Raw genomic sequence first — 27046 nt, forward strand, 5'->3', positions numbered from 1 at the left:
GAAGCGAGGTACACCCTGGACAAGTCGCCAAGTTATCGCAGGACTGACACAGAGACAAACAACCATTCACACTCACATTCACACCTTTGGTCAATTTAGAGCGTTCACTATACAGTATATCATAATTTGATGTCTTATTTTTTGCAGGTTCTTATTGTATAATTTGATATATTCTTTTTTTAAGGAAACACATTTCTTTCAGTTTCTTTGGTTATGATTTGTTATTTTTTTTATTTATTTGAAATATATTTGGCAGGGGCGGCACGGTGGTGTAGTGGTTAGCGCTGTCGCCTCACAGCAAGAAGGTCCAGGTTCGAGCCCCGTGGCCGGCGCGGGCCTTTCTGTGTGGAGTTTGCATGTTCTCCCCGTGTCCGCGTGGGTTTCCTCCAGGTGCTCCGGTTTCCCCCACAGTCCAAAGACATGCAGGTTAGGTTAACTGGTGACTCTAAATTGACCGTAGGTGTGAGTGTGAATGGTTGTCTGTGTCTATGTGTCAGCCCTGTGATGACCTGGCGACTTGTCCAGGGTGTACCCCGCCTTTTGCCCGTAGTCAGCTGGGATAGGCTCCAGCTTGCCTGCGACCCTGTAGAACAGGATAAAGCGGCTAGAGATAATGAGATGAGATGAGATGAGATATATTCGGCATGTGATAGAGATGTTTGTTTGGCATGCTTGAAACTGGTGCAGGCTGGTCTAATTGCTACTTGTTTTGGCTAAATAAATCCTTGAGATTTATCTTCGCTAGCACATTCTGCTCTCTGCTTAATGAAGGTTATTTTGACCAGTAATGCCTTTCTTCTTTTCATAACATTATGATCCTGATGGGTGATGTAATGGCACATAATGTCTCTCTTCTTTCATAAAGTAGTGTAGTCTAAACCAGTGATGTAATACTTCATCACCCATTTCTGTTACCCTGTCATACATAGATAACTTACCTTCGTCAATCACATCATCATCAACATCCAATCACATAGCTACAACACACTCTTGAATGTGAATATATGCTCATGTTTGTCCTATAATAAACTGAGAAACATCTTTGAACGGCTGTGTCTGAGTCTGTTTGCGTCCGGATCGATCCGTGAGGCAGAATCTTCTAGGCAGCACAGGACTACATTCCTCGATGATACTTTGTCAGTTCAACCTCTTTCAATACAGACAGATCAAAACCTATCGGTATGGTTGAGGTGCAGCTGGTAGAATTATCACCTCACAGTTACAGGATCCTTGGTTTGATTGCAAACTGTGTGGAGTTGCGATTTGTCCCTGTGTCCATGTGGGTTTCCTCCAAGTTCTCCAGTTTCCTTCAATCTCCCAAAAACATGATAGTTGATAGATGAACTGGCAAGTCTAAATTGCCCCTAGGTGTGAATGTATTTCTGTAGAGATAAGATTTTGATTCAGCAAGACCCTGACCAGGATAAAGTCGTTGCTAAAGATTATGGATTTTTAATTTCTTAACTTTTCACTCAGGCGGCACGGTGGTGTAGTGGCTAGCACTGTCGCCTCACAGCAAGAAGGTCCTGGGTTCGAGCCCAGTAGCTGGTGAGGGAGTTGTAAACTGTAGAGTTTGCATGTTGTCTGTGTGGGTTTCCTCCAGGTGCTCTGGTTTCACCCACAGTCCAAAGACATAGAGGTTAGGTTAATTGATGGCTTTAAATTGACTGTGAATGGTTGTTTGTCTCTATGTGTCAGCCCTGGCGACTTATCCAGGGTGTACCCCACTTCTTGCCCATAGTCAGCTGGGACAGGCTCCAGCTTGCCTGCGACTCTGTAGAACAGGATAAGTGGCTACAGAGGATGGATGGATGGATGGATGGATGGATTGTGATTAGATTCATACTGATATTAAGTATAGGCCTACTTACTGTAATTGATTTATTGATGTCAACATATTATTAAAGTGAAAAGTCATTTATACATTATGTAATGCATATAATACTTAGGGCGGCATGGTGGTGTAGTGGTTAGCGCTGTCGCCTCACAGCAAGAAGGTCCTGGGTTCGAGCCCCGTGGCCGGCAAGGGCCTTTCTGTGTGGAGTTTGCATGTTCTCCCCGTGTCCGCGTGGGTTTCCTCCGGGTGCTCCGGTTTCCCCCGCAGTCCAAAGACATGCAGGTTAGGTTAACTGGTGACTCTAAATTGACCGTAGGTGTGAATGTGAGTGTGAATGGTTGTCTGTGTCTATGTGTCAGCCCTGTGATGACCTGGCGACTTGTCCAGGGTGTACCCCGCCTTTCGCCCGTAGTCAGCTGGGATAGGCTCCAGCTTGCCTGCGACCCTATAGAACAGGATAAAGCGGCTAGAGATAATGAGATGAGATGAGATGAGATGAGATATAATACTTATACATCATACATGTGACTCAAACCTACTGCAGTTTATATTCACATGAAGGCACCAGATATGCTTTTATAATGTACATAACTACAAAATGGAAAAAATAAGAGCACTGTATATTTATATCTATCTATCCATATATGCCAACCTATGGCCCCATTGCCAAGTTTCTAACTGTGATTAAATTAGACCACAGAGGAGGTAATTCTTTCAAACTGGCAACATGAATGGATGACGAAAGAATGACGTAAGGCACGTGACCAGGTCTGCTGACATGGAAGGCACTGTGCCATAATAAATGAAACATGTCCTTTCATGTTGCATATTCTGTTATATAAGATAAAAGAGAAAATAATCCTCTTAATTCTATTTTTTTTTATTTAAAATGTTTTGAGTCATGATTAATCTGTAATGTCCGGGTCATTTTATGGAAGAAAATTCATGAATACAGTTCCAGCTATATGAAAGTAGGTCACTGAATATCAGCAGAGACAGAAGAACCTGTACTAGAGTGACTTTACTATCAGTCAGAGGTGACCCAAAAAGATTAACTGAGCTTTCTCAGTTTTTCATTTTAATTCATATTTTTAGCTAGCCATAGGTCTGTGTACACTGGGAATTTATTGTTTGCTGTTGTCATGGATCCAGATTTAAATATGGAAAATGCTGATAAACAGGTTGTGAACTGGTTCCAGGAACAGACACATACACAAGGTAAACACCCAGTTCAAGGTAAAGGATATCTGATACAGTTCAGGGTGACGTGGCGGATCTTGCAATATAAATTGCAATAATAAAAGCCACAGTGACAAACATAAACATGAAACCAATAGTTGTGAAGAGCATTTTCAGGGGAAATATAGTGTCGCCAAACTACTGGCATGTTTCTAGGAGCTGGGAGTGAAATGTCAATGCAATAATTGAATAACATTGGCTGGCGATGAGTGGTATATCAAATACATTCCATTCAGCTAGCATGATATTAAACGAGTCGAAGACAAATTCATTATCATGCTTGCTGAATGGAATATATCTGATATACCACAAAAAAGCCAGCCAATATTATTATTATTATGCATACTCATTCCTTTTGGGTCGACACATCTTTCTCATTCAAAATTCTCTCAAAATATTCCGTATTTAACGAAGCAAACCTGGCAGCCATGTTTGTTTACAAATTGTCACAGTCGCTCGCTAGTGTGGAAGTTTTACGTCTCCGACGTGTCTCTTTCCCAGTTTTTCGATGTCTGCTGGTATGCTCTTGTACTGTAAATATGCATGAAGAATATCTAATGAAGTTTTGGTAGTGTTTCGGCTGTTCAACGTGTCTTTCTGTTTCCTGGTGAACAAAGAAATGCTTATTCAATGCTCATATTCAATATTCACCATATTCATATATGAACCATATTCAATGCTCATTCTCCATTGGGTAGAGTGACATAATACACACAGAATAAGCGATATGCTAACAATATTGCATGCTATCATACCAAATGAATGAAACCCATTAGAAGGGAATAGAATACATGTTTTTATTCCATACATATATAACAGTGTCCTGTATGTATAGTAATTGTCCTATATTGTATGCTCACTTAAGTTTTCCCAGTGACCATTACTTGAAGGCCATTTATCAAACCATGGTATTTATCCAGAAATTCCTTTTTAAAATGGTACACTGTCTCCACCATTCTGGTATATTCTCAGCAACAAAATGGCTGCTTGGGATCAGGACAAAATGGTGATCAGGGTTATCTATCAGCTGTGTGTGATGTCTGAGTAAAAGAGTTCCATCCTGAGCCCACAATTACAATGTAATCCACTCAGTGTGAAACAGTACACTCATAGCTTTCAAGACTAAAGAGTGATTCATCACTAGCAACCAGGAAAAATAAAGAAATCTCAGAACAGGTTTGTTTAGTATGTGTTGAATTGGTATCATGTTCAGTCTAGAGGGACGTGCGAATTTTTACAGAGGACACAAATAACACTGGTTTAATAACGACCAAAATCTTCATTTGTTTTCTATACTGCTTATCCACTGCAAACTGTGTGTAAGCTAGAGCAAAGTCCAGCTGACACTGGGCAAGAGGCAGGGTACACCCTGGGCAAGTCACCAATCTATCACGGGGCTAACAGTGACACAGACAACCATTCACACTCACATTCATACTCATGGACAATTCAGATTAGCTAGTTGACCTAATCCTGCGATGACCTGGCGACTTGAACCCCGCTTTTCGCCCATAGTCAGCTGGGATAGGCTCCAGCTTGCCTGCGACCCTGTAGAAGGATAAAGCGGCTAGAGATAATGAGATGAGATGAGATCATACCAAATGAATGAAACCCATTAGAAGGGAATAGAATACATGTTTTTATTCCATACATATATAACAGTGTCCTGTATGTATAGTAATTGTCCTATATTGTATGCTCACTTAAGTTTTCCCAGTGACCATTACTTGAAGGCCATTTATCAAACCATGGTATTTATCCAGAAATTCCTTTTTAAAATGGTACACTGTCTCCACCATTCTGGTATATTCTCAGCAACAAAATGGCTGCTTGGGATCAGGACAAAATGGTGATCAGGGTTATCTATCAGCTGTGTGATGTCTGAGTACAAGAGTTCCATCCTGAGCCCACAATTACAATGTAATCCACTCAGTGTGAAACAGTACACTCATGGCTTTCAAGACTAAAGAGTGATTCATCACTAGCAACCAGGAAAAATAAAGAAATCTCAGAACAGGTTTGTTTAGTATGTGTTGAATTGGTATCATGTTCAGTCTAGAGGGACGTGTGAATTTTTACAGAGGACACAAATAACACTGGTTTAATAACGACCAAAATCTTCATTTGTTTTCTATACTGCTTATCCACTGCAAACTGTGTGTAAGCTAGAGCAAAGTCCAGCTGACACTGGGCAAGAGGCAGGGTACACCCTGGGCAAGTCACCAATCTATCACGGGGCTAATAGTGACAAAGACAACCATTCACACTCACATTCATACTCATGGACAATTCAGATTAGCTAGTTGACCTAATCCTGCGATGACCTGGCGACTTGAACCCCGCTTTTCGCCCATAGTCAGCTGGGATAGGCTCCAGCTTGCCTGCGACCCTGTACAGGATAAGCGGCTACAGATGATGGATGGATGGATGGATGGATGGATGGTTGACCTAATCTGCATGTCTTTGGACAGTGTAAACTCATACATGCACAGAGAGAATATGCAAACTCCACACAAAAAGGTGGCGTTTGCATATTCAAACCACAAGGTTCGAATCCAGAACCTGCTTGCTGTGAGGTCCATCCATCAATTGTAGCCGTTTATCCTGTTCTACAGGGTCACAGGCAAGCTGGAGCCTATCCCAGCTGACGAGAGGCGGGGTACACCCTGGACAAGTCGCCAGGGCTGACACAGAGACAAACAACCATTCACACTCGGCACGGTGGTGTAGTGGTTAGTGCTTGAAGTGTGCATGTGACAAATAAACGTTTCTTCTTCATGGTCAATTTAGAGCCACCAATTAACCTAACCTGCATGTCTTTGGACTGTGGGGGAAACCGGAGCACCCAGAGGAAACCCACGCGGACACGGGGAGAACATGCCACGGGGCTCGAACCCGGACCTTCTTGCTGTGAGGTGACAGCGCTAACCACTACACCACCATGCTGCCCAGATTTGTGAATAATTGGCATTTTAACTGTAGATTTAAGTAACTTTAAGCAAATTAACAAACCTTTTTAATACAACACATGAATTAAAAGCACTATATTACATTGCAAAAGCAATCAAGCTCATTTTTCTTTTTCAAAATTAGATATATTTATATTTATAAAAGATTTCCACACAGTTCTAGTTATTTCCTTCGTCATATTTGCATACTGGTATTGACAGCAGGCTGTTACTGGTTAACTGGTGTTTCTGCCCTAGCAACATTCCATTCATGTGATTCTCCAATGACATTGCAAAACAACAGCCTCACCAACCAATCATCATTCGCAATAAGTCCCGCATTGGGCAGGCCTGTCTGGAACATTCTCGAACTTTTCACAGCGATTGTATTACTCCGCATTGTCAAAAGTTCGAGTTTAATAATTATGTGTAACAAACGTACGTAAATTTTTAGATATATATTTATTTTTTCCAATAAAGAAATATATAAATCAAATCTAATAAAAGTCACTGTTTATTTTTGCCGAAAAAACAGGGACTAGTTTTACGTGCGGAAGGAAGTAGGTCCATGACACGCCGCGTGCGGAGTGTCTATAAATACACACTAGCTTCGCAGCGTTCTGTAGTGTTTTGTGTTTATATTCAGAACAGTTGGCTGTAAGGTTGGTGTTTCAGGAGCTTACGAACAAATCTTTTGTCCAGAAGGTAAGTTTTTCCTCCTCTTCATTTTTTTTCCTCCCTGTAAAGAAATTATTTAACTGTGTACTTAAACAGTGGTGCTTTCATGTGTGAGTCTGTATGACTAGGTTCTGGTAGTGATATAAACTCTATAATGACAATTTTTAATCGTTTTTGCTTGAATGATGTAAGCTTGACTTTAAGTAAGATTTTAAAATTATTTTCTAGTAATGTTGGCGAGGTTTTTCTTTGCTCGACGCTGTGCGTTTTTGTCGATTCATTTTGAACAAAGAACCCGGAAGTTCTGAAATGGCGGCTGAGGGAGTTAAACGGTGGCCATTTTAAAAAGGAGAAAAACTAACATTTTGTGTTCTAATCTTATTTGACTTAACGTGAATATTCTTACTTTTGAAATGCAAGTACATTGGTATTTTATAAAGCTTTTTGCTCCTTCATCTTAAGTTAATGATCACTTGTAAATATTGTAAAAATTCTACTTGATGTACTGTCAAACTGCAGTCCTTTTTGAATAATAAGGACTTGTTTAAAGTTACACTTGTTTTTTTTTTTTTCCACTTTTTGATTAATCAGCATGCAGATCTTTGTGAAAACCCTGACTGGCAAGACCATCACCCTTGAGGTTGAGCCCAGTGACACTATTGAGAATGTCAAGGCCAAAATCCAAGACAAAGAAGGCATTCCTCCAGATCAGCAGAGGCTGATCTTTGCTGGCAAGCAGCTGGAAGATGGCCGCACCCTGTCTGACTACAACATCCAGAAGGAGTCCACCCTCCACCTGGTGCTCCGCCTTAGGGGTGGTATGCAGATCTTTGTGAAGACCCTGACTGGCAAGACCATCACCCTCGAGGTTGAGCCCAGTGACACCATTGAGAATGTCAAGGCCAAAATCCAAGACAAAGAAGGCATTCCTCCAGATCAGCAGAGGCTGATCTTTGCTGGCAAGCAGCTGGAAGATGGCCGCACCCTGTCTGACTACAACATCCAGAAGGAGTCCACCCTCCACCTGGTGCTCCGCCTTAGGGGTGGTATGCAGATCTTTGTGAAGACCCTGACTGGCAAGACCATCACCCTCGAGGTTGAGCCCAGTGACACCATTGAGAATGTCAAGGCCAAAATCCAAGACAAAGAAGGCATTCCTCCAGATCAGCAGAGGCTGATCTTTGCTGGCAAGCAGCTGGAAGATGGCCGCACCCTGTCTGACTACAACATCCAGAAAGAATCCACCCTCCACCTGGTGCTCCGCCTCAGGGGTGGCATGCAGATCTTTGTGAAGACCCTGACTGGCAAGACAATCACCCTTGAGGTTGAGCCCAGTGACACCATTGAGAATGTCAAGGCCAAAATCCAAGACAAAGAAGGCATTCCTCCAGATCAGCAGAGGCTGATCTTTGCTGGCAAGCAGCTGGAAGATGGCCGCACCCTGTCCGACTACAACATCCAGAAAGAATCCACCCTCCACCTGGTGCTCCGCCTCAGGGGTGGCATGCAGATCTTCGTGAAGACCCTGACTGGCAAGACCATCACCCTTGAGGTTGAGCCCAGTGACACCATTGAGAATGTCAAGGCCAAAATCCAAGACAAAGAAGGCATTCCTCCAGATCAGCAGAGGCTGATCTTTGCTGGCAAGCAGCTGGAAGATGGCCGCACCCTGTCCGACTACAACATCCAGAAAGAATCCACCCTCCACCTGGTGCTCCGCCTCAGGGGTGGCATGCAGATCTTCGTGAAGACCCTGACTGGCAAGACCATCACCCTTGAGGTTGAGCCCAGTGACACTATTGAGAATGTCAAGGCCAAAATCCAAGACAAAGAAGGCATTCCTCCAGATCAGCAGAGGCTGATCTTTGCTGGCAAGCAGCTGGAAGATGGTCGCACCTTGTCTGACTACAACATCCAGAAGGAGTCCACCCTCCACCTGGTGCTGCGTCTGAGGGGTGGGCAGTAAATGGTCTGTCTTTAAATACCTGAAGTTATCCCAGTTAGTCTTATCCTGCACCTTCTGTTTTTGTTACCAATTGACTTCAAATGTAGACACCTCAGTAAAATAAAAAATTAAATAAGTTGAAATGCATTGAAGTTTGGTTTTTTTTTCAAGCAAATACAGTAACATCTAGCAGTTAGGTTGTCTGCGTTAAACATTTTTGTACATATGGTGTGAAGGGAAATGAGTTAGACCAAAAACTGGCTTGTCTTTAATTGTTTCACCTTTTTAATCAATAGTTGGTTGACTCAAGTCTAGCAAGATGCCTTTTAAAATTAAAGTCTGCACTCAAACAGCAAGTCTTAAATATCATCCAGTTATACATGTAGAGTAAGATGGACCATATTGCATGGATAGAGAACTGTCTTGCAGTGCATCTATATTGTGTAGCTCAGGGTGTCTCAAGTGTTGGTTCATAATTTCTTAATGCTGACCCCTTCCTGTGTTACAAACTTGGAACCCATGTTTGCTTCAGGGGTGAAAGTGCTTTCCTACACAAGAACCATGAAGACAGATATGAATGCACAGAAATGATTAAGGAGATCAGTAGACAGTACACATGTACTCAAGATGAGTTTTTCTGGATGTAATATTTTTAATTGTAAGCTGTGGATCCAAGCTCGCACTCACCCAAGACTCCTACAGCAGTCAGCAAGAATTGCTTTTCTGTTAAATCAGGTAAGCCTATTGCTAAAGATGCTCTTCAGATTTGCATCGTGGATTTTTATTAAAAAGGGAGAGGGGTGACATAGTTGATAAACACTGACTCAATTTTGTCAATGTATGAGCATGTTGAGAGATATATGGAGCAAGTCTGTAGATCCTAAGCTAAAAGAGGGGGGGCATTTTAATAAAGCTATGAACAAATCTTTGAATTTATTTTGAACATGTATAAAAATGTATGTAACTATTTGTACATAAAGAAAACAAGAGTGACAAATTAATAAAAATACATAGAGCTAAGACATTATGATACACCGCACATTGTTCAAAAAAGGAGTGGGAAGAAGTACAATACTTTAATTTCCCACTCCTTTTTAACTACCCTGAAATCCAAACTTCATTAATACACCTATAAAAATGTATACCATATATACACTTCTTGAATATCTTTATAATTACAAAAATATATAATACACACCATATATACACTTCCTGAATATCTATATAAATATATACTACATTCCATATATACACTTCACAAATATCTAAATATATAATTACAAAAAATATATATACTTCATAAATATCTATATAATTACAAAACTAAATATCTACTACATACCTATCCCTATGAATATATAAACTATCCCTATAAATACATACCATATACTAAGTTCTAATATAACAATCAACTCTATCCCTTGTCATCCTCCATTGACATACTTCCTCTTCTCTATACTTGTTTAAAAATATTTTTTGTACCTTTTTTTTAAACAGATTTATATTTGCACTTTGTTTTATTTCTGTCTCCAGTCTGTTCCATAAAGTCACCCCACAGCTTGATACGCACGTTTTTCATATTTGTTCGAACCTTTGGTTTTTTTAAAATTTAGGTCTCCCCTTAGATTATATCCCCCCTCTCTCACTAAACATTCCTTGTATATTTTTTGGCAATAGATTATTTTTCGCTTTGTACATTATTTGTGCTGTTCTGAATTTGACCAGATCCATAAATTTCAACATGTGAGATTTTGTGAATAGTGGGTTTGTGTGATCTCTGTATCCTGTTTTGTTTATTGTCCTTATTGCTCTTTTCTGTATTGTACATATCGGCTGCAGAGTGGTTTTGTAGGTGTTTCCCCAGACTTCGACACAATAAGTCAGATATGGCAAAAATAATGAGTAATATAGAGTATACAAAGATTTGCGATCAAGAATGTTTTGTTTTCCACAGAATTGACGAGTACTTTGCCAGTTTTGCTATACATGCACAAGATAAAGAATGGTGACATTCAAGGGGTGAATTGCACTGGAGGAGCGAAAGTAATGACATTTCAATACAGAATTAACACAAGTCAGGTTTATTTAAAACAGGATGAAAATTGAGTTAGTTTGACTCGGGGATGTTGCTGACAATCTTAATAGGCTGTATAGCATTTCCTTGATTGAGCAAAGTGTATGGAGTTTTATTTTTAGTGATGTACATTGTGATTTTCATGCCCACTGAATGCATTATGTAAGTGAATATTACGTATATAATAAATACCAGAGTACAACTTATTAGATGAAACATTTTCTAGCTTTATGAAATTTCATGACTTTATGCTATTCTGAAAACATATATGGCTACTCTATCAGGAAATGTAATTATGTTAACATCAAAATTATTTGTTACCTAAACTCTGTATCCGCTATATATAATAGTGGGTGTAGCAGACATTTGAGGAACGCAGCTGAGAGTAATACGCAATCCCCATATTCACACCCCAACACTATGGAGAAACACCCTATTTCTTTTATTTTTATTGACTTTCCCACAAAGATCAAATTGAGGCACTGGCCTCAAGAATCTTCAAATATGGGCAACTTTTCCCCCTCAATGTCTCCTGGAATTTATTAATTTAACTTATAAGAACCAGTTTATCCAATTCTTCTTCTTTTGGCTGCTCCCGATTAGGGGTTGCAACAGCAGATCTTTCGTCTCCGTTGCTCCCCATCTTCCACGTCCTCTACCACACCTGCCACTTTTTTTTTTTTAAAGATTTTTTTGGGGCTTTTTTCACCTCCATTGGATAGGACAGTGCAGAGACAGGGTAGGAAATGAGCGGGAGAGAGAGACGGGGAGGGACCGGGAAACGACCCCGGGTCGGAACCGAACCCGGGTCCCCGGGTCTACGGTATGGCGCCCCAGCCACCCGAGCCACGACACCCCCACACCTGCCACTTTGATGTCCTCTCTCACCACATCTGTGTATCTCCTCTTTGGCCTTCCTCGTAACCAGCTTATCCAGTAAAAATGCAAACTAACATTGCATATGTGAGCTTTCATTGCAGAATTTAGACATCAGCATGAGTGTACCCACCAACACCAGAGTATAAAGTCGTCCGACTGTTCTAGTTTAGGCGTGTTTCCATGACATGGGTACTATAAAATGATGAATTCCAGAATAAGAGGTGGAAATGTCAGCAAGAGCTGTGTTTTAGTGTGACACTGAAACCTGACGATTCATAGAAAAGTTACTCTCTGGATGGGGTATCTGTTCATCTACTCTGTGTCCATGTGGGTTTCCTCAAGGTTCTCCAGTTTCCTCCTACTTCCCAAAAACATGCCAGTAAGAGGAAGTGATAACCTGCTTCTAGGTATGAGAACATAGAACACATTGTCCTATCTACAATGTGTTCGCAATTCATGCTCAGTGTTCCTGATCTGAACATACTGAAAGTGATAGTGCGAGATGTATTACTGTATTATTACAGTATGGATCAGTGACAGTGATACTGGTATACAGTTCAAGGAATTGTGTTTTTTGAGTTTGACATGTCCAGTAGGGTTTGGTGAAATCGTGGAAAGTCTGACCAGTGTGCACCATTTCTGAACAAACCATAACATTCTGGAGTGTGTTCCTCTGGCAACTCTGCAGTTATCCATTTAACCCAGCAGGTTGAGTTACAGATTTAACCAAAGTATTAGGTTACTTTAACAAGACTGTTAATTTAAATTTACATAATAGTTGGGTTTCTGGCGGCACGGTGGTGTAGTGGTTAGCGCTGTCGCCTCACAGCAAGAAGGTCCTGGGTTCGAGCCCCGGGGCCGGCGAGGGCCTTTCTGTGTGGAGTTTGCATGTTCTCCCCGTGTCCGCGTGGGTTTCCTCCGGGTGCTCCGGTTTCCCCCACAGTCCAAAGACATGCAGGTTAGGTTAACTGGTGACTCTAAATTGACCGTAGGTGTGAATGTGAGTGTGAATGGTTGTCTGTGTCTATGTGTCAGCCCTGTGATGACCTGGCGACTTGTCCAGGGTGTACCCCGCCTTTCGCCCGTAGTCAGCTGGGATAGGCTCCAGCTTGCCTGCGACCCTGTAGAAGGATAAAGCGGCTAGAGATAATGAGATGAGATGAGATGAGTTGGGTTTCTGTTTCAGCCCAGTATTTTGGTGGTGTGGGGCGGCACGGTAGTGTAGTGGTTAGTGCTGTCGCCTCACAGCAAGAAGGTCCGGGTTCGAGTCCCGTGGCCGGCGAGGGCCTTTCTGTGCGGAGTTTGCATGTTCTCCCCGTGTCCGCGTGGGTTTCCTCCGGGTGCTCCGGTTTCCCCCACAGTCCAAAGACATGCAGGTTAGGTTAACTGGTGACTCTAAATTGAGCGTAGGTGTGAATGTGAGTGTGAATGGTTGTCTGTGTCTATGTGTCAGCCCTGTGATGACCTGGCGACTTGTCCAGGGTGTACCCCGCCTTTCGCCCGTAGTCAGCTGGGATAGGCTCCAGCTTGCCTGCGACCCTGTAGAACAGGATAAAGCGGCTACAGATGATGAGATGAGATGAGATTTTGGTTATACTGACTGCAGTTCTGGGTTAAACTGATCAAATTTATGAGCTATTATTGGTCCCTTTTCCTCCCTAATCATTATATATTCATTGCTAAATATTAGCTATTAACAGAATTGGCTAGCAAGCTGTAATTATAGTTATCAATATCAATCATTTCACAAAAGTCATGTACACTGGGACATTCCACTGTGTATCACACCGATCTTCTGTGTTCACCAAATGAAATTACACTTCCTCGTTCGAAATGGTTATTACAGTAGAGTTAGTGATGTCGGCAATGGAAGAATATTAAAGCTCATCAGATGAAGATGTAAAGGAAGAAGGGATGTCAATTTCACCAGAAGCACCTTTAAGGGGAATGTAAAAATCAATATCAGCAAGCTAGTCAACATGCAATAAATTGAGTGTGGCTTAATTGTTCGGACTCGACTTCCACTAGCAGAGCAAAAATAAGCATATTTCATGAGCGAGCATATTTCACAAATGTAAAAACTGTGATTACTATTACGACTACTATTATTACTATTACTGACCTTATTTAAATCACAAGGGGACAGACATACAGTAGTGTGCAAAAGTCTTAGGCACATGGAAAGAAATGCTGTAGACCAAATGGTTTAAAAATAATGAAATGAAATTTTCAACTTAAAAAAATACTATAAACACCAGTAAGCCATAATATATGAAACAAAGTCAACATTTGGTGTGAGACGACCCTTTACTTTCAAAAAAATTAGTAGTCTGAGGTACAGTGAGTGGAGTTTTATAAGGAAATGAGCTGTAGGTTTTACTGAGCATCTTGCAGAACCAGCCACAGTTCTTCTGAACACTTTGTCCCACTTGCTCCTTAATTTTGCACCAAAACCCAGTAGCCTTCATTGTTTTCTTTTTTTAATCTGAAAAGTGCTCTTATTTAATATACTGCTCAGATACAAACATTTTTTCTGTAATGTTTAATTTTGTGCTGCAAAATGAACGTTTGGAACTCAAAAATGTTTCTGTTTGGAACTCAAAAATGTTTCTGTACTGACTCAATAATGTAGAAGTCATAAATTTTGTAAAAAAAAGGGTGCCTAAGACTTTTGCACAGTACTGTGTGTGTATGTATGTGTGTGTGTATATATATATTTATATATATATATATATATATATATATATATATATATATATATATACACACACATACAGTGGTGCTTGAAAGTTTGTGAACCCTTTAGAATTTTCTATATTTCTGCATAAATGTGACCTAAAACATCATCAGATTTTCATACAAGTCTTAAAAGTAGATAAAGAGGACCCAGTTAAACAAATGAGACAAAAATATTATACTTGGTCATTTATTTATTGAGGAAAATGATCCAATATTACACATCTGTGAGTGGCAAAAGTATGTGAACCTTGGCTTTCAGTATCTGGTGTGACCCCCTTATGCAGCAATAACTGCAACTAAACGTTTCTGGTAACTGTTGATCAGTCCTGCACACCAGCTTGGAGGAATTTTAGCCCATTCCTCTGTACAGAACACCTCAACTCTGGGATGTTCATGGGTTTCCTCACATGAACTGCTCACTTCAGGTCCTTCCATAACATTTTGATTGAATTAAGGTCAGGACTTTGACTTGGCCATTCCAAAACATTAATTTTATTCTTATTCTACCAAAAAATGGTTAAAGGACTTGTGTGCTTAAGGTCACAACCATTCTTTGGTAGAACAACTTGTGTGCTTATGGTTGTCGTCTTGCTGCATGACCCACCTTCTCTTGAGATTCAGTTCATGGACAGATGTCCTGACATTTTCCTTTAGAATTCGCTGGTATAATTCAGAATTCATTGTTCCTTTAATGATGGCAAGCCATGCTGGCCCAGATGAAGCAAAACAGGCCCAAACCATGATACTACCACCACCATGTTTCACAGATGGGATAAGGTTCTTATGCTGGAATGCAGTGTTTTCCTTTCTGCAAACATAACGCTTCCCATTTAAAACAAAAAGTTCCATTTTGGTCTCATCCATCCACAAAACATTTTTCCAATAGCCTTCTGGATTGTCCACATGATGTTTAGCAAACTGCAGATGAACAGCAATGTTCTTTTGGAGAGCAGTGACTTTCTCCTTGCAACCCTGCCATGCACACCATTGTTGTTGTTAGGACTAGGACTGTTTTGGCCTCTAGAGGCCGCTGTTATTTCCTTTTCATGTCGTGTTTATTTTGGCCTCTAGAGGCCGCCACTGTTCCTGTGTCTTGTGTTTGTGTTAATTGCCTAATTATCTTCACCTGTGTCCTTAATTAGTTTGTCTATTTATACCCCTGAGTTCAGTCCTCTTGTCACGGAGTCTTTGTGCTGTTATGTTTATCTCCAGTTTCCTTTGTACTGTGTTTTTTGATCTTCTTAGCTTTTGAATTTTTGCACTTTGCTTTTCTTTTGGATTATACTCTTTGGGTTTTTTTTGTCTTTTGTTTTGCCCTGTATATAGTGTATATAGTTTAAATAAACCTTTTGATTCTTTTTCTACTTCCGCCTCACGCCTCTGCATTTGAGTCATCCCCCTGGTGGCCTAGTGGGGGTTTGCTGGATTATCACACCAACGAACCAGGTTCGAATCCCAGCAAAACCCTAACAGAAAGACTCTGTCATGACCGACTCAGCAGAGGCTGCTTCAACTGTCTACCCGGCCAACCTTCAGGGAATTATGGCAGCTTTGACACGCTTCGGAGCGACCATGGACGCTCATGGACGTACGCTCACCAGCCAACGTGAGGCCCTTGCTCGCCACGAGGAACTGCTTCAGCAAATTGGGAAAACCCTGGCACAGCTGACATCTCTGCCTGCATCTCCTGCTCCTGATCCAGCTCCCACTCCTGCTCCAGTGCCTCCTGCCATGCTGCCTTCTTCACCTCGTGAACCCAGCCTTCCTGCACCACAGAGGTATGACGGCAAGCACAGTGAGTGCCGAGAGTTCCTTACCCAGTGTCAACTCACCTTTGAGCTTCAGCCTACCACCTACACTACGGATCGCCGCAAGATTGCCTTTGTGATCACCTTATTAGCTGGTAAGGCGCGAGCCTGGGCTACTGCTATCTGGCAAAGACAGGGACCTGAGTGCTTTGATTTCCAGCTGTTTTCTGAAGAGATGCTTCGGGTCTTCGATCAGGCAGACATCAGTACCGACGCAGCCCGAAAGCTCATGTCCATCCGGCAAGGAGGAAGCGTCGCAGATTACGCCATCTCGTTCCGAACACTCGCAGCAGTAAGTGGATGGAACGAGACTGCCCTGGTGTCAGCCTTTCACCATGGTCTGTCTGACCCCATCAAGGACGGTCTGGCCTCTATTGGATGCCCAAGTGACCTCGAAACCCTCATCTCACATGCTATTCGTCTGGACAACAGGATGAGAGAACGCCACCAAGCCTTGAGCCCCCCCAGCCTCCCTACCTCTACCTGGAGACCGTCTACCTCCTTCAGTGACTGTCCAGAACCCATGCAAGTGGGTCGTACTCGCCTCTCCGCATCTGAGAGGGAGCGCAGAAGGAGGGACAAGTGCTGCATCTACTGTGGCAAGCCTGGTCACTTCCGAGCATCATGTCCCGAACTCTTGGGAAAAGGACCGCCCCGTCCAGCCGAGGGAGGGTTGTGACGGGGCCTACCCTCTCTCCCGGACTCCCTGGCCAAGGAATCTACATCCCGGTCTCCATCTCCTGGGGTGAGTCTGTCCACTCTTGTCAAGCTTTGATAGACTCAGGGGCGGCTGGGAACTTTATGGATATTCACTTCGCCCAAAGCATCAATATACCTACTGCACCTCTTGAAGTCCCTCTGTCTGTGTCTGCCCTCGATGGCCAAGCGTTAGGTGATGGAAGAGTCACTCAAGTTACTTCTCCAGTCTTCCTCCAGTCTCAAGGTCACAAGGAAGAAATATCCCTGCACCTGATTCCTTCACCTGAGTTCCCAGTTATTCTAGGCCTTCCTTGGCTTACTCGCCACAACCCTCGCATAGACTGGGTAACAAGCCAGGTTGTGGAATGGGGCCCTGCATGCCATGCCTCTTGTCTGCTCTCTAGCTCTCCTGTGTCTCCTGCCGAGCCCCCTGATCTCACCGAGTTATCTCAAGTTCCCACAGAGTACTGGGATCTCAAGGAGGTATTCAGCAAGAGCAGGGCCGCCGTTCTTCCTCCGCACCGGGCCTACGACTGTGCCATCGACTTGCTCCCTGGGACTACCCCTCCTCGTGGCAGACTGTTTTCACTCTCTCAGCCAGAACGCAAGGCCATGGAGGAATACCTCAAAGATGCCCTGGTCTCTGGGTTTATTCGACCCTCCACTTCACCTGCTGGAGCCGGCTTCTTCTTTGTCGGCAAGAAGGATGGGGGGCTCCGACCATGTATTGATTACAGGGGCCTGAATAAGATCACTGTGCGCAACCGATATCCCCTTCCGCTGATGTCCACAGCTTTCGACCTGCTCCAAGGCGCCACCGTCTTCACCAAGTTGGACCTACGGAACGCATACCACCTCATCCGTATCCGACAGGGAGACGAGTGGAAGACTGCCTTTAACACCCCGTCTGGGCACTACGAATACCAGGTGATGCCCTTCGGACTCACCAACGCACCAGCTGTTTTTCAGGCCCTAATCAACGACGTCTTAAGGGACATGATTAACCTATATGTTTTTGTCTACCTCGACGACATCCTTATCTTTTCCAAGACCGTGCAGGAGCACCGCCACCATGTCCGCCAGGTTCTCCAGAGGCTGCTACAGAACAATCTGTTCGCCAAGGCCCAGAAATGCGAATTTCATGTTCCCGAGGTCTCCTTTCTGGGATTTATTGTACGGACAGGCCAACTCCAAATGGACCCTGCCAAGACCCTGGCCGTCCGGGATTGGCCTACTCCCAAGTCCGTTAAGGAGGTTCAGCGGTTCTTAGGATTCGCTAACTTCTACCGCAAGTTCATCAGGAACTTCAGTTCTGTGGCAGCACCCATGTCAGACCTCACCAAAGGGACAGGTGGATCTTATGGCTGGTCTCCTCAGGCAGAAAAGGCGTTCAAAGACCTCAAGGACCGCTTCTGCACGGCACCCATTCTGGTTCTCCCGGACACCTCCCAACCATTCATCGTGGAGGTGGACGCCTCGGACAGTGGTGTCGGCGCGGTGCTCTCTCAACGTTCGGAAGGAAAGCTGCACCCCTGCGCTTACTTCTCCCACCGCCTGAGTCCTGCTGAGTCCCGGTACGATGTGGGGGATCGAGAACTGCTAGCGGTCAAACTGGCCCTTGAGGAGTGGAGGCACTGGCTGGAGGGAGCACAACATCCATTCCTGGTTTGGACTGACCACAAGAACCTGGAGTACCTCCAGCAAGCCAAGAGACTGAACCCTCGACAGGCTAGGTGGGCCCTGTTTTTCAGTCGGTTTGACTTCACCCTCTCATACCGCCCCGGCTCCAAGAACACCAAACCTGATGCACTGTCCAGACTGTTCTCTGCCACTAACAGGGAGAATGAAGTCGGGCCTATTATCCCTGTGTCCCGGATTGTGGCCCCTGTCCGCTGGGGTATTGAGGAGGCTGTCCGACGAGCCCAACGCCAGGACCCCGGTCCTGGGACGGGGCCACCAGGCCTCTTGTACGTCCCACATCAAGCCCGGGCCAAGGTTCTCCAGTGGGGTCACTCTTCCCCTCTCACCGCCCACCCGGGAGCTCGGAGGACCCTGGACTTCCTGAAAAGACGCTTCTGGTGGCCTAACATGGAGAAGGAAGTAAGGTCATTTGTCCTGTCCTGTGAGGTTTGCACCAGAACCAAGAACCCACGACAGCGTCCCCAGGGTCTCCTGCATCCTCTGACCATTCCCCGGCGTCCCTGGTCCCACGTGGCAGTCGACTTTATCACGGGTCTCCCTGAGTCACAAGGTAACACGGTCATTTTGGTCTTAGTTGACAGATTCTCCAAGGCCTGCCGCTTCATACCACTGTGCAAACTCCCCTCTGCTCTTGAAACTGCGAAACTTTTGTTTAATCATGTCTTCCGAGTCTTTGGTCTTCCACAGGACATCGTCTCAGACCGAGGGCCCCAGTTCTCCTCCCGAGTGTGGCACGGGTTCTGCAAGGTCATCGGAGCCACTGCCAGCCTCTCCTCTGGGTTTCACCCACAGTCCAATGGTCAGACGGAGAGGCTCAACCAGGACCTGGAAACCACCCTGCGAGGCCTGGCTATGGATAACCCGACATCGTGGAGCACCTGGCTGCCATGGGCGGAGTACGCCCACAACACCCTGCAGTCATCGGCCACCAAGCTGTCGCCATTCCAGTGCCAATTCGGGTTCCAGCCACCTCTGTTCCCGGACCAGGAGGAGGACGCGGGGGTGCCCTCGGTCAACCAATATGTGAGACGGTGTCGCAAGACCTGGAGCAAGGTCAGGAAGACCCTCATACAGACCTCCAGAACCAACCAGACTCAGGCCAACCGCCATAGAAGACCTGCACACGCTTTCCGCCCTGGGCAGCGTGTTTGGCTGTCCACTAAGGACCTTCCACTGCGGGTGGAGAACCGCAAGCTTGCTCCTCGCTACATTGGCCCCTTCAAGGTGGTGCGCAGGGTGAACCCTGTCTCCTACCGGCTCCAGTTGCCCCGGACTCTGAGGATCAACCCCACTTTCCATGTTTCCCTGTTACGGCCCGTACTGACGTCTACGTATGCCCCTGCCCCTAGGAACCCCCCACCCCCCCGCATCTTCCAGGGGCAGACTGTGTTCACTGTGAATCGCCTGCTTGACTCCCGCCGGGTCCGCGGCGGGTTGCAATATCTGGTGGACTGGGAGGGCTATGGTCCTGAGGAGCGCTGCTGGGTTCCTGCTCGGGATGTCCTTGATAAAGAACTATGTCGGGACTTCCATTCGGCCCATCCGGATCGCCCTGGGAACGTCAGGAGACGCTCCTAGAGGGGGGGGTCCTGTTAGGACTAGGACTGTTTTGGCCTCTAGAGGCCGCTGTTATTTCCTTTTCATGTCGTGTTTATTTTGGCCTCTAGAGGCCGCCACTGTTCCTGTGTCTTGTGTTTGTGTTAATTGCCTAATTATCTTCACCTGTGTCCTTAATTAGTTTGTCTATTTATACCCCTGAGTTCAGTCCTCTTGTCACGGAGTCTTTGTGCTGTTATGTTTATCTCCAGTTTCCTTTGTACTGTGTTTTTTGATCTTCTTAGCTTTTGAATTTTTGCACTTTGCTTTTCTTTTGGATTATACTCTTTGGGTTTTTTTTGTCTTTTGTTTTGCCCTGTATATAGTGTATATAGTTTAAATAAACCTTTTGATTCTTTTTCTACTTCCGCCTCACGCCTCTGCATTTGAGTCATCCCCCTGGTGGCCTAGTGGGGGTTTGCTGGATTATCACACCAACGAACCAGGTTCGAATCCCAGCAAAACCCTAACAGTTGTTCAGTGTTTGCCTGATGGTGGACTCATTAACATTAGCCAATTTGAGCAAGGCCTTCAATTGCTTAGAAGTTACCCTGGGGTCCTTTGTGGCCTTTCTGACTATTATATGCCTCGCTCTTGGAGTGATCTTTGTTGGTCGACCACTCCTGGGGAGGGTAACAGTGGTATTGAATTTCCTCCATTTGTACACAATCTGTCTGACTGTGGATTGGTGGAGTCCAAATTCTTGAGAGATGGTTTTGTAACCTTTTCCAGCCTGATGAGCATCAACAACGCTTTTTCTGAGGTCCTCAGAAATCTCCTTTGTTTGTGCCATGATACACTTCCACAAACATGTGTTGTGAAGATCAGACTTTGATAGATCCCTGTTCTTTAAATAAAACAGGGTGCCCAATCACACCTGATTGTCATCCCATTGATTGAAAACACCTGACTCTCATTTCACCTTCAAATTAACTGCTAATCCTAGAGGTTCACATACTTTTGCCACTCACAGATATGTAATATTGGATCATTTTCCTCAATAAATAAATAACCAAGTATAATATTTTTGTCTCATTTGTTTAACTGGGTTCTCTTCATCTATTTTTAGGACTTGTGTGAAAATCTGATGATGTTTTAGGTCATATTTATTCAGAAATACAGAAAATTCTAAAGGGTTCACAAACTTTCAAGCACCACTGTGTGTATATGTGTGTGTGTGTGTGTGTACACACACATATATACATACACACACACACACATACACACATATATATGTGTGTGTACACACACACACACACACACACACACATATATATGCCGTTCAGGAAATTAATCTTTGAATATATGGAATGAAACTCTGAATGTATGGAATGAAACTTTGAATATATTGAATGAATCCCTGAATATATTGAATGAAACTTTGTATTCTGCCCCCGCTCCCACAGCTCGGCAGACAGACAACAGGTCCCAAGAAAAACTCTGACTCAGAGGAGAGTGTTAGAGTATATTGAGAAACGCTGTAAAACTCGACAAACAAAATTTACAAATTAGTTTTATATACAGAAAATACCGTTATACAAATATGATCCACGAGGGAAATGACTGTCACCGTAGCTTCGTTGCACATAAAATAAGTAAACACTAATAAAACCACAAACATTCGCCAGAGTGTTCACAATGTCTTTATTGTTTAAAATAGCCGCAACCACATCCCGAGCAGACTGACTCATTTTGCTGCAGGACGGCGGCAGTGCCTTCATGACGTCAGCCAAGTTTCATTCCATATATTCAGAGTTTCATTCAATATATTCGGGGATTCATTCAATATATTCAAAGTTTCATTCAATATATTCGGGGATTCATTCAATATATTCAAAGTTTCATTCAATATATTCAAAGTTTCATTCATTCGGGGATTCATTCAATATATTCAAAGTTTCATTCAACATATTCGGGGATTCATTCCATATATTCAATGTTTCATTCAATATATTCGGGGATTCATTCCATATATTCAAAGATTAATTTCCTGAACGGCATGCCATAACACACACACACATATATATATATATATCATTATCTCTAGCCGCTTTATCCTTCTACAGGGTCGCAGGCAAGCTGGAGCCTATCCCAGCTGACTACGGGCGAAAGGCGGGGTACACCCTGGACAAGTCGCCAGGTCATCACAGGGCTGACACATAGACACAGACAACCATTCACACCTACGGTCAATTTAGAGTCACCAGTTAACCTAACCTGCATGTCTTTGGACTGTGGGGGAAACTGGAGCACCCGGAGGAAACCCACGCGGACACGGGGAGAACATGCAAACTCCACACAGAAGGGCCCTCGCCGGCCCCGGGGCTTGAACCCAGGACCACCTTGCTGTGAGGCGACAGCGCTAACCACTACACCACCATGCTGCCCATATATATATATATATATATATATACACACACACACACACACACACATATATGTGTGTATATGTATGTATACACACACTACCGTTCAAAAGTTTGGGGTCACTTTGAAATGTCCTTTTTTTTGAAAGAAAAGCGCTGTTCTTTTCAATGAAGATCACTTTAAACTAATCAGAAATCCACTCTATACATTGCTAATGTGGTAAATGACTATTCTAGCTGCAAATGTCTGGTTTTTGGTGCAATATCTCCATAGGTATATAGAGGCCCATTTCCAGCAACTCTCACTCCAGTGTTCTAATGGTACAATGTGTTTGCTCATTGCCTCAGAAGGCTAATGGATGATGAGAAAACCCTTGTACAATCATGTTAGCACAGCTGAAAACAGTTGAGCTCTTTAGAGAAGCTATAAAACTGACCTTCCTTTGAGCAGATTGAGTTTCTGGAGCATCACATTTGTGGGGTCGATTAAATGCTCAAAATGGCCAGAAAAATGTCTTGACTATATTTTCTATTCATTTTGCAACTTATGGTGGTAAATAAAAGTGTGACTTTTCATGGAAAACACAAAATTGTCTGGGTGACCCCAAACTTTTGAACGGTAGTGTACATACATACGTGTGTGTGTGAGTGAGCGCGGTAAGGAAACCTATTACGGGGGATATATTCAAGTCACGCTCCAACAACCACACTGCGTCATTCCGTCACGTGGGCAAGCGTCACGCGGCAGAGCTGAGTAAACATATCCGGACTCTAAAGCCAGGAATCCGGAGAAAATTACACACTGAAATGGGGCGTTATCGCACACGCCCCGACATACAATAATAGCACTAAGCGCTGTAATTTGTGCCTCGCAGAAAAATATTATATTGTATGCAAACCACACCTAGGCACGTTAAACAAGCGCAATGAAGTAGCCAGCGCATGCCGGTGTTCTGATAAACGGTCCTACATCCGCGAAGCGTCCTACGGTAGGAGCGGATGTCAGACATGTCTGTCGAGCAGTCCTACAGTGTGATTCAACTTTAACTTTTAGTCATAGTTCGTGGTTTGCAAAAAACATGCTTCTACACTGATACAACGTCCACCAACCCTGTCAGAATGTAGGATGTGCTGACAATTCAAACGACTCCATCAGAATATGCTTTTACATTCATATGAAACTAGGACGCTCTGACTCTTCAATTGACCCTGTCAGAATATGTAGAATTAATAGTTTTTTTTTTGTCACTATTCACAAGTACCATTTGCTCTATTAAAATGAGTGTAGGACGTTATTACAATTCAAATGACGCCGCAGGACGTTCTCACAACTCATATGACCCCGTAAGAATATGCTTCTACATTAATAAATGAATGTAGGATGTTCTGACAATTCAAAAGACCCCATCAGAATATGCTTCTACATTAAAATGAGTGTAGGACGTTCTTACAATTCAAATGACGCCGCAGGACGTTCTGACAACTCATATGACCCCGTCAGAATATGCTTCTACAGTAAGTAGGACGTTCTGACTATTCAAATGACCATTTTTACAATATATGAATGGGTGTTCTGACATCTGCTTCTACATTAAAGTAGGAGTGTAGGATGTTCTGACAGTTCAAACGACCTCGTCAGAATATTCTTTTAGTTTAATATATGAATGCAGGACTTTCTGACAACTCAATGACCATCAGAATATGCCTTTACATTAACATATGAATGTAGGAAATTTTGACAATTCAGATGACCCCACCCAGGGGCGATTCTAGCATCTGATCTTTGGGGGTGCTTAGCCCCCAGAGCTGACAGACGCACGCTTGAACGACAGTGACTACGTTTACATGCACATCCAAATCGAGCTGCTGTCGGTAATCGAGCGGAAGGTCCCAGCAGGGGTGCCAGAGAAATCCAATCCTACATGCACAGTGTTTAAATCGAGCTATTGTTATGAGGTGCATTGTGCACCCGAGCCACAGGTGGCGCTACACGCCCCATCGTGTTGGTACACTTCCGGCTGTCGTCATGAAGAAGAGCTATTCAAGAGTATAAACAAAGTGACTGAACTCTCTTGAAGGACTGAACAACCGCAAAGCCGAAAGGAAAATTATTTTGATGGCAACTTATAATTTTCTTTATTTTCTTAATTAATGACTGTATGTTTCTTTCTCTACCCCACCCTTCCAGTGTTTTGTATAATGTTTGGTTTTTCAATAAAGAGGAAAAAAAATGACTACAGGCGGAAATTAGCATGCACTGCTATAACCTGGTAGAGACATCTGTCCTGACCACAAGGATAATGTTTAATTTTGTACACTGTCCCTTTTAAAAATAAAATAAACTCTGAACTCTAAGAAGAGTGTTTGTAGTTTGTATGTACGAACAGAAGTGTTCCTAATAAAGTGGGCGGCTAAGGTGAAGTGTCATGCCGACCGAGGCTGTTTTTTTTTTTCGACACAATTCACAGCTATGCAACAGCTGTACAGATGTATTTGGTGATACGTAAGTGAGCTAAATTTTAACAGTGCAAACAATGCCACAAAAAGAAAAGATTCATGCCGTTGTCATGCCGACCGAGGCTGTTGTGTTTCCCTTGTGGTCTTGTCACTTCCGGAAGGGGCAGTGCTGAAGTAAGTAGCTCGAATACGTAGCTCGATAGGGTATACATGCACTAAGTAGCTCGGTAGAAATCGCATAATCTAGGTCGTGTAGCTCGATTCCAAGAAATCAAGTTCGGTTCAGTTTCAGCCGAATTAAGGTGTATACATGGCATTTTGAACTTCGATTTCAGTCGAGCAATGGCAGAAATTCGATTCTCTCTATGTGCATGTAAACGCACTGAGTGTTTCCACGTTTATTCCGCATTTAGACTTGACTAGACTAGACTAGACAAGACTAGACTTATGCAATGTTTTAACAGAAGCTGACCCAATAAACTATGATATCTACACATTTACAACCACTGACACAAATATTTACGTTATATTTTTAACTAAACAAGACCTACTACTGCATTTGTAATGTTGAAGCTATTCATTTTGAACAGTGGTAATTGTTAATTAATGTGTTATTGTGTAATAATAGTGTGTATTATTATGATTTTACATTAGTTTACATTAGTAAATGCTATGTTACATTAAATAAAATTGACTAACACACGGTGGTCTAGCACCATAGCACTTGTACAGCTCTGCACAAAAGTATCTCGATATGGATGATAAATGTCGTTTTTATCATTCTGTTCATAGACCAGGGAACATCAATATTGCATTATGCATATTATTGTGTTGTGTTTAACAATTGTAACTCCAGTCCGTACCTTCACATCTCGCTATGCCAGTAATACTCAGGTGCTACTTCGAGTTCCTCATCGGTGTGGAATCCAGTTAAAAAAACCACCATGTCGTAGCAAGCACTCGCGCAGACAGGCAGCTCAATCAGAGGGGACGCAAGGAGGAGAGGGATTTTACTGCTCATAGAGCTATCACGTAACAGGTGAATTCAAGAACACACACACGCCCGCACACACATTCATGGGCACTTATTTCTGAAAATTACGTCCAAAAGCAGTGTTTTTGAGGGTGCTGAGCTAGGGGGTGCTGAGCTCGTTTTTGGGGGTGCTTGAGCACCCCCAAAAATAGGCTAAACACGCCTCTGGGATAATCCCCACCAGAATATACTACACTCGCTGTAAAAAAAGAATAAGTTAAGCTTACTTGAAAAAAAGGTGGAAACTCGTTGCCTCAAATAGATGAAGTAATATAACTTGTTCTCTTTCAAGTTATCTTTACTTTACGTTTGATCAGACAGGTCAGAAGTTGAAGCGCTTTGGTGGAAGATCGTGAAGGGGGGATATTTCAGATGTATTGCAAGACTCACGCAATGGTTAGAAATCAGCATTATGTTAGATTAAGTAATAAAGATTGAATGCACGCCGTTAATCTGCACCGTTTATAGCACAGCTGATGTAGGACAAAAATCTGTTCAAATGCCAAGAAATGACGTTTTGTGCTCTGCGCATGCGCAGTGGGGCTTTGTAGGACGCATTGACGTGTAGGTCAGTTTATCAGAACACCGGCACGCCAGGAGGTTTATTTTAGCAAACACCTTTTGAGTATAAAAGCAGCTGTGTATCGATATTCTTGCTGCACCTGATGAGACTGCAAGTCGCTCGAAACAGGCTTGTCGTGCGCAATAAAATTATGCGTACAAATTGAAGCATTTTCTCTTTATTTCGTTGTGCATATATATATATATGTATGTGTGTGTGTGTATAGGTCATTTTTCCCAAATGTGTGATTAAATTCGACTCCACAGGAGGTAATTCTTTCAAACTGGCAACATGAATGGATGACGAAAGAATGACGTAAGTCACGTGACCAGGTCTGCTGACATAGAAGGCACCGTGCCATAATAAATGAAACATGTCCTTCATATTGCATATTCTGTGTTTGTATGAGATAGAAGAGAAAAATATCCTCTTAATTCTACTTTCTATTTAAAAAGTTTTGAGTCATGATTAATCTGTAATGTTCG

At 43.3% G+C, this 27046-nt stretch overlaps 1 protein-coding gene across 1 annotated transcript in view; it reads left to right on the forward strand.

Annotated features, from left to right (window-relative positions):
- Nucleotides 1–6620: 6620 nt before the first annotated feature.
- ubb (ubiquitin B) overlaps nucleotides 6621–27046 on the forward strand; it is a 32674-nt gene continuing 12248 nt past the window's right edge. Inside the window, 2 exon segments of the mRNA XM_060913226.1 lie at nucleotides 6621–6729; nucleotides 7294–8661. Of these exon segments, the coding sequence (XP_060769209.1) occupies nucleotides 7295–8661 (1367 nt within the window). The 5' untranslated portion in view covers nucleotides 6621–6729; nucleotide 7294.

This window comes from Neoarius graeffei, chromosome 28 (assembly GCF_027579695.1).
Source record: "Neoarius graeffei isolate fNeoGra1 chromosome 28, fNeoGra1.pri, whole genome shotgun sequence".
Taxonomy (NCBI): Eukaryota; Metazoa; Chordata; class Actinopteri; order Siluriformes; family Ariidae; genus Neoarius; species Neoarius graeffei.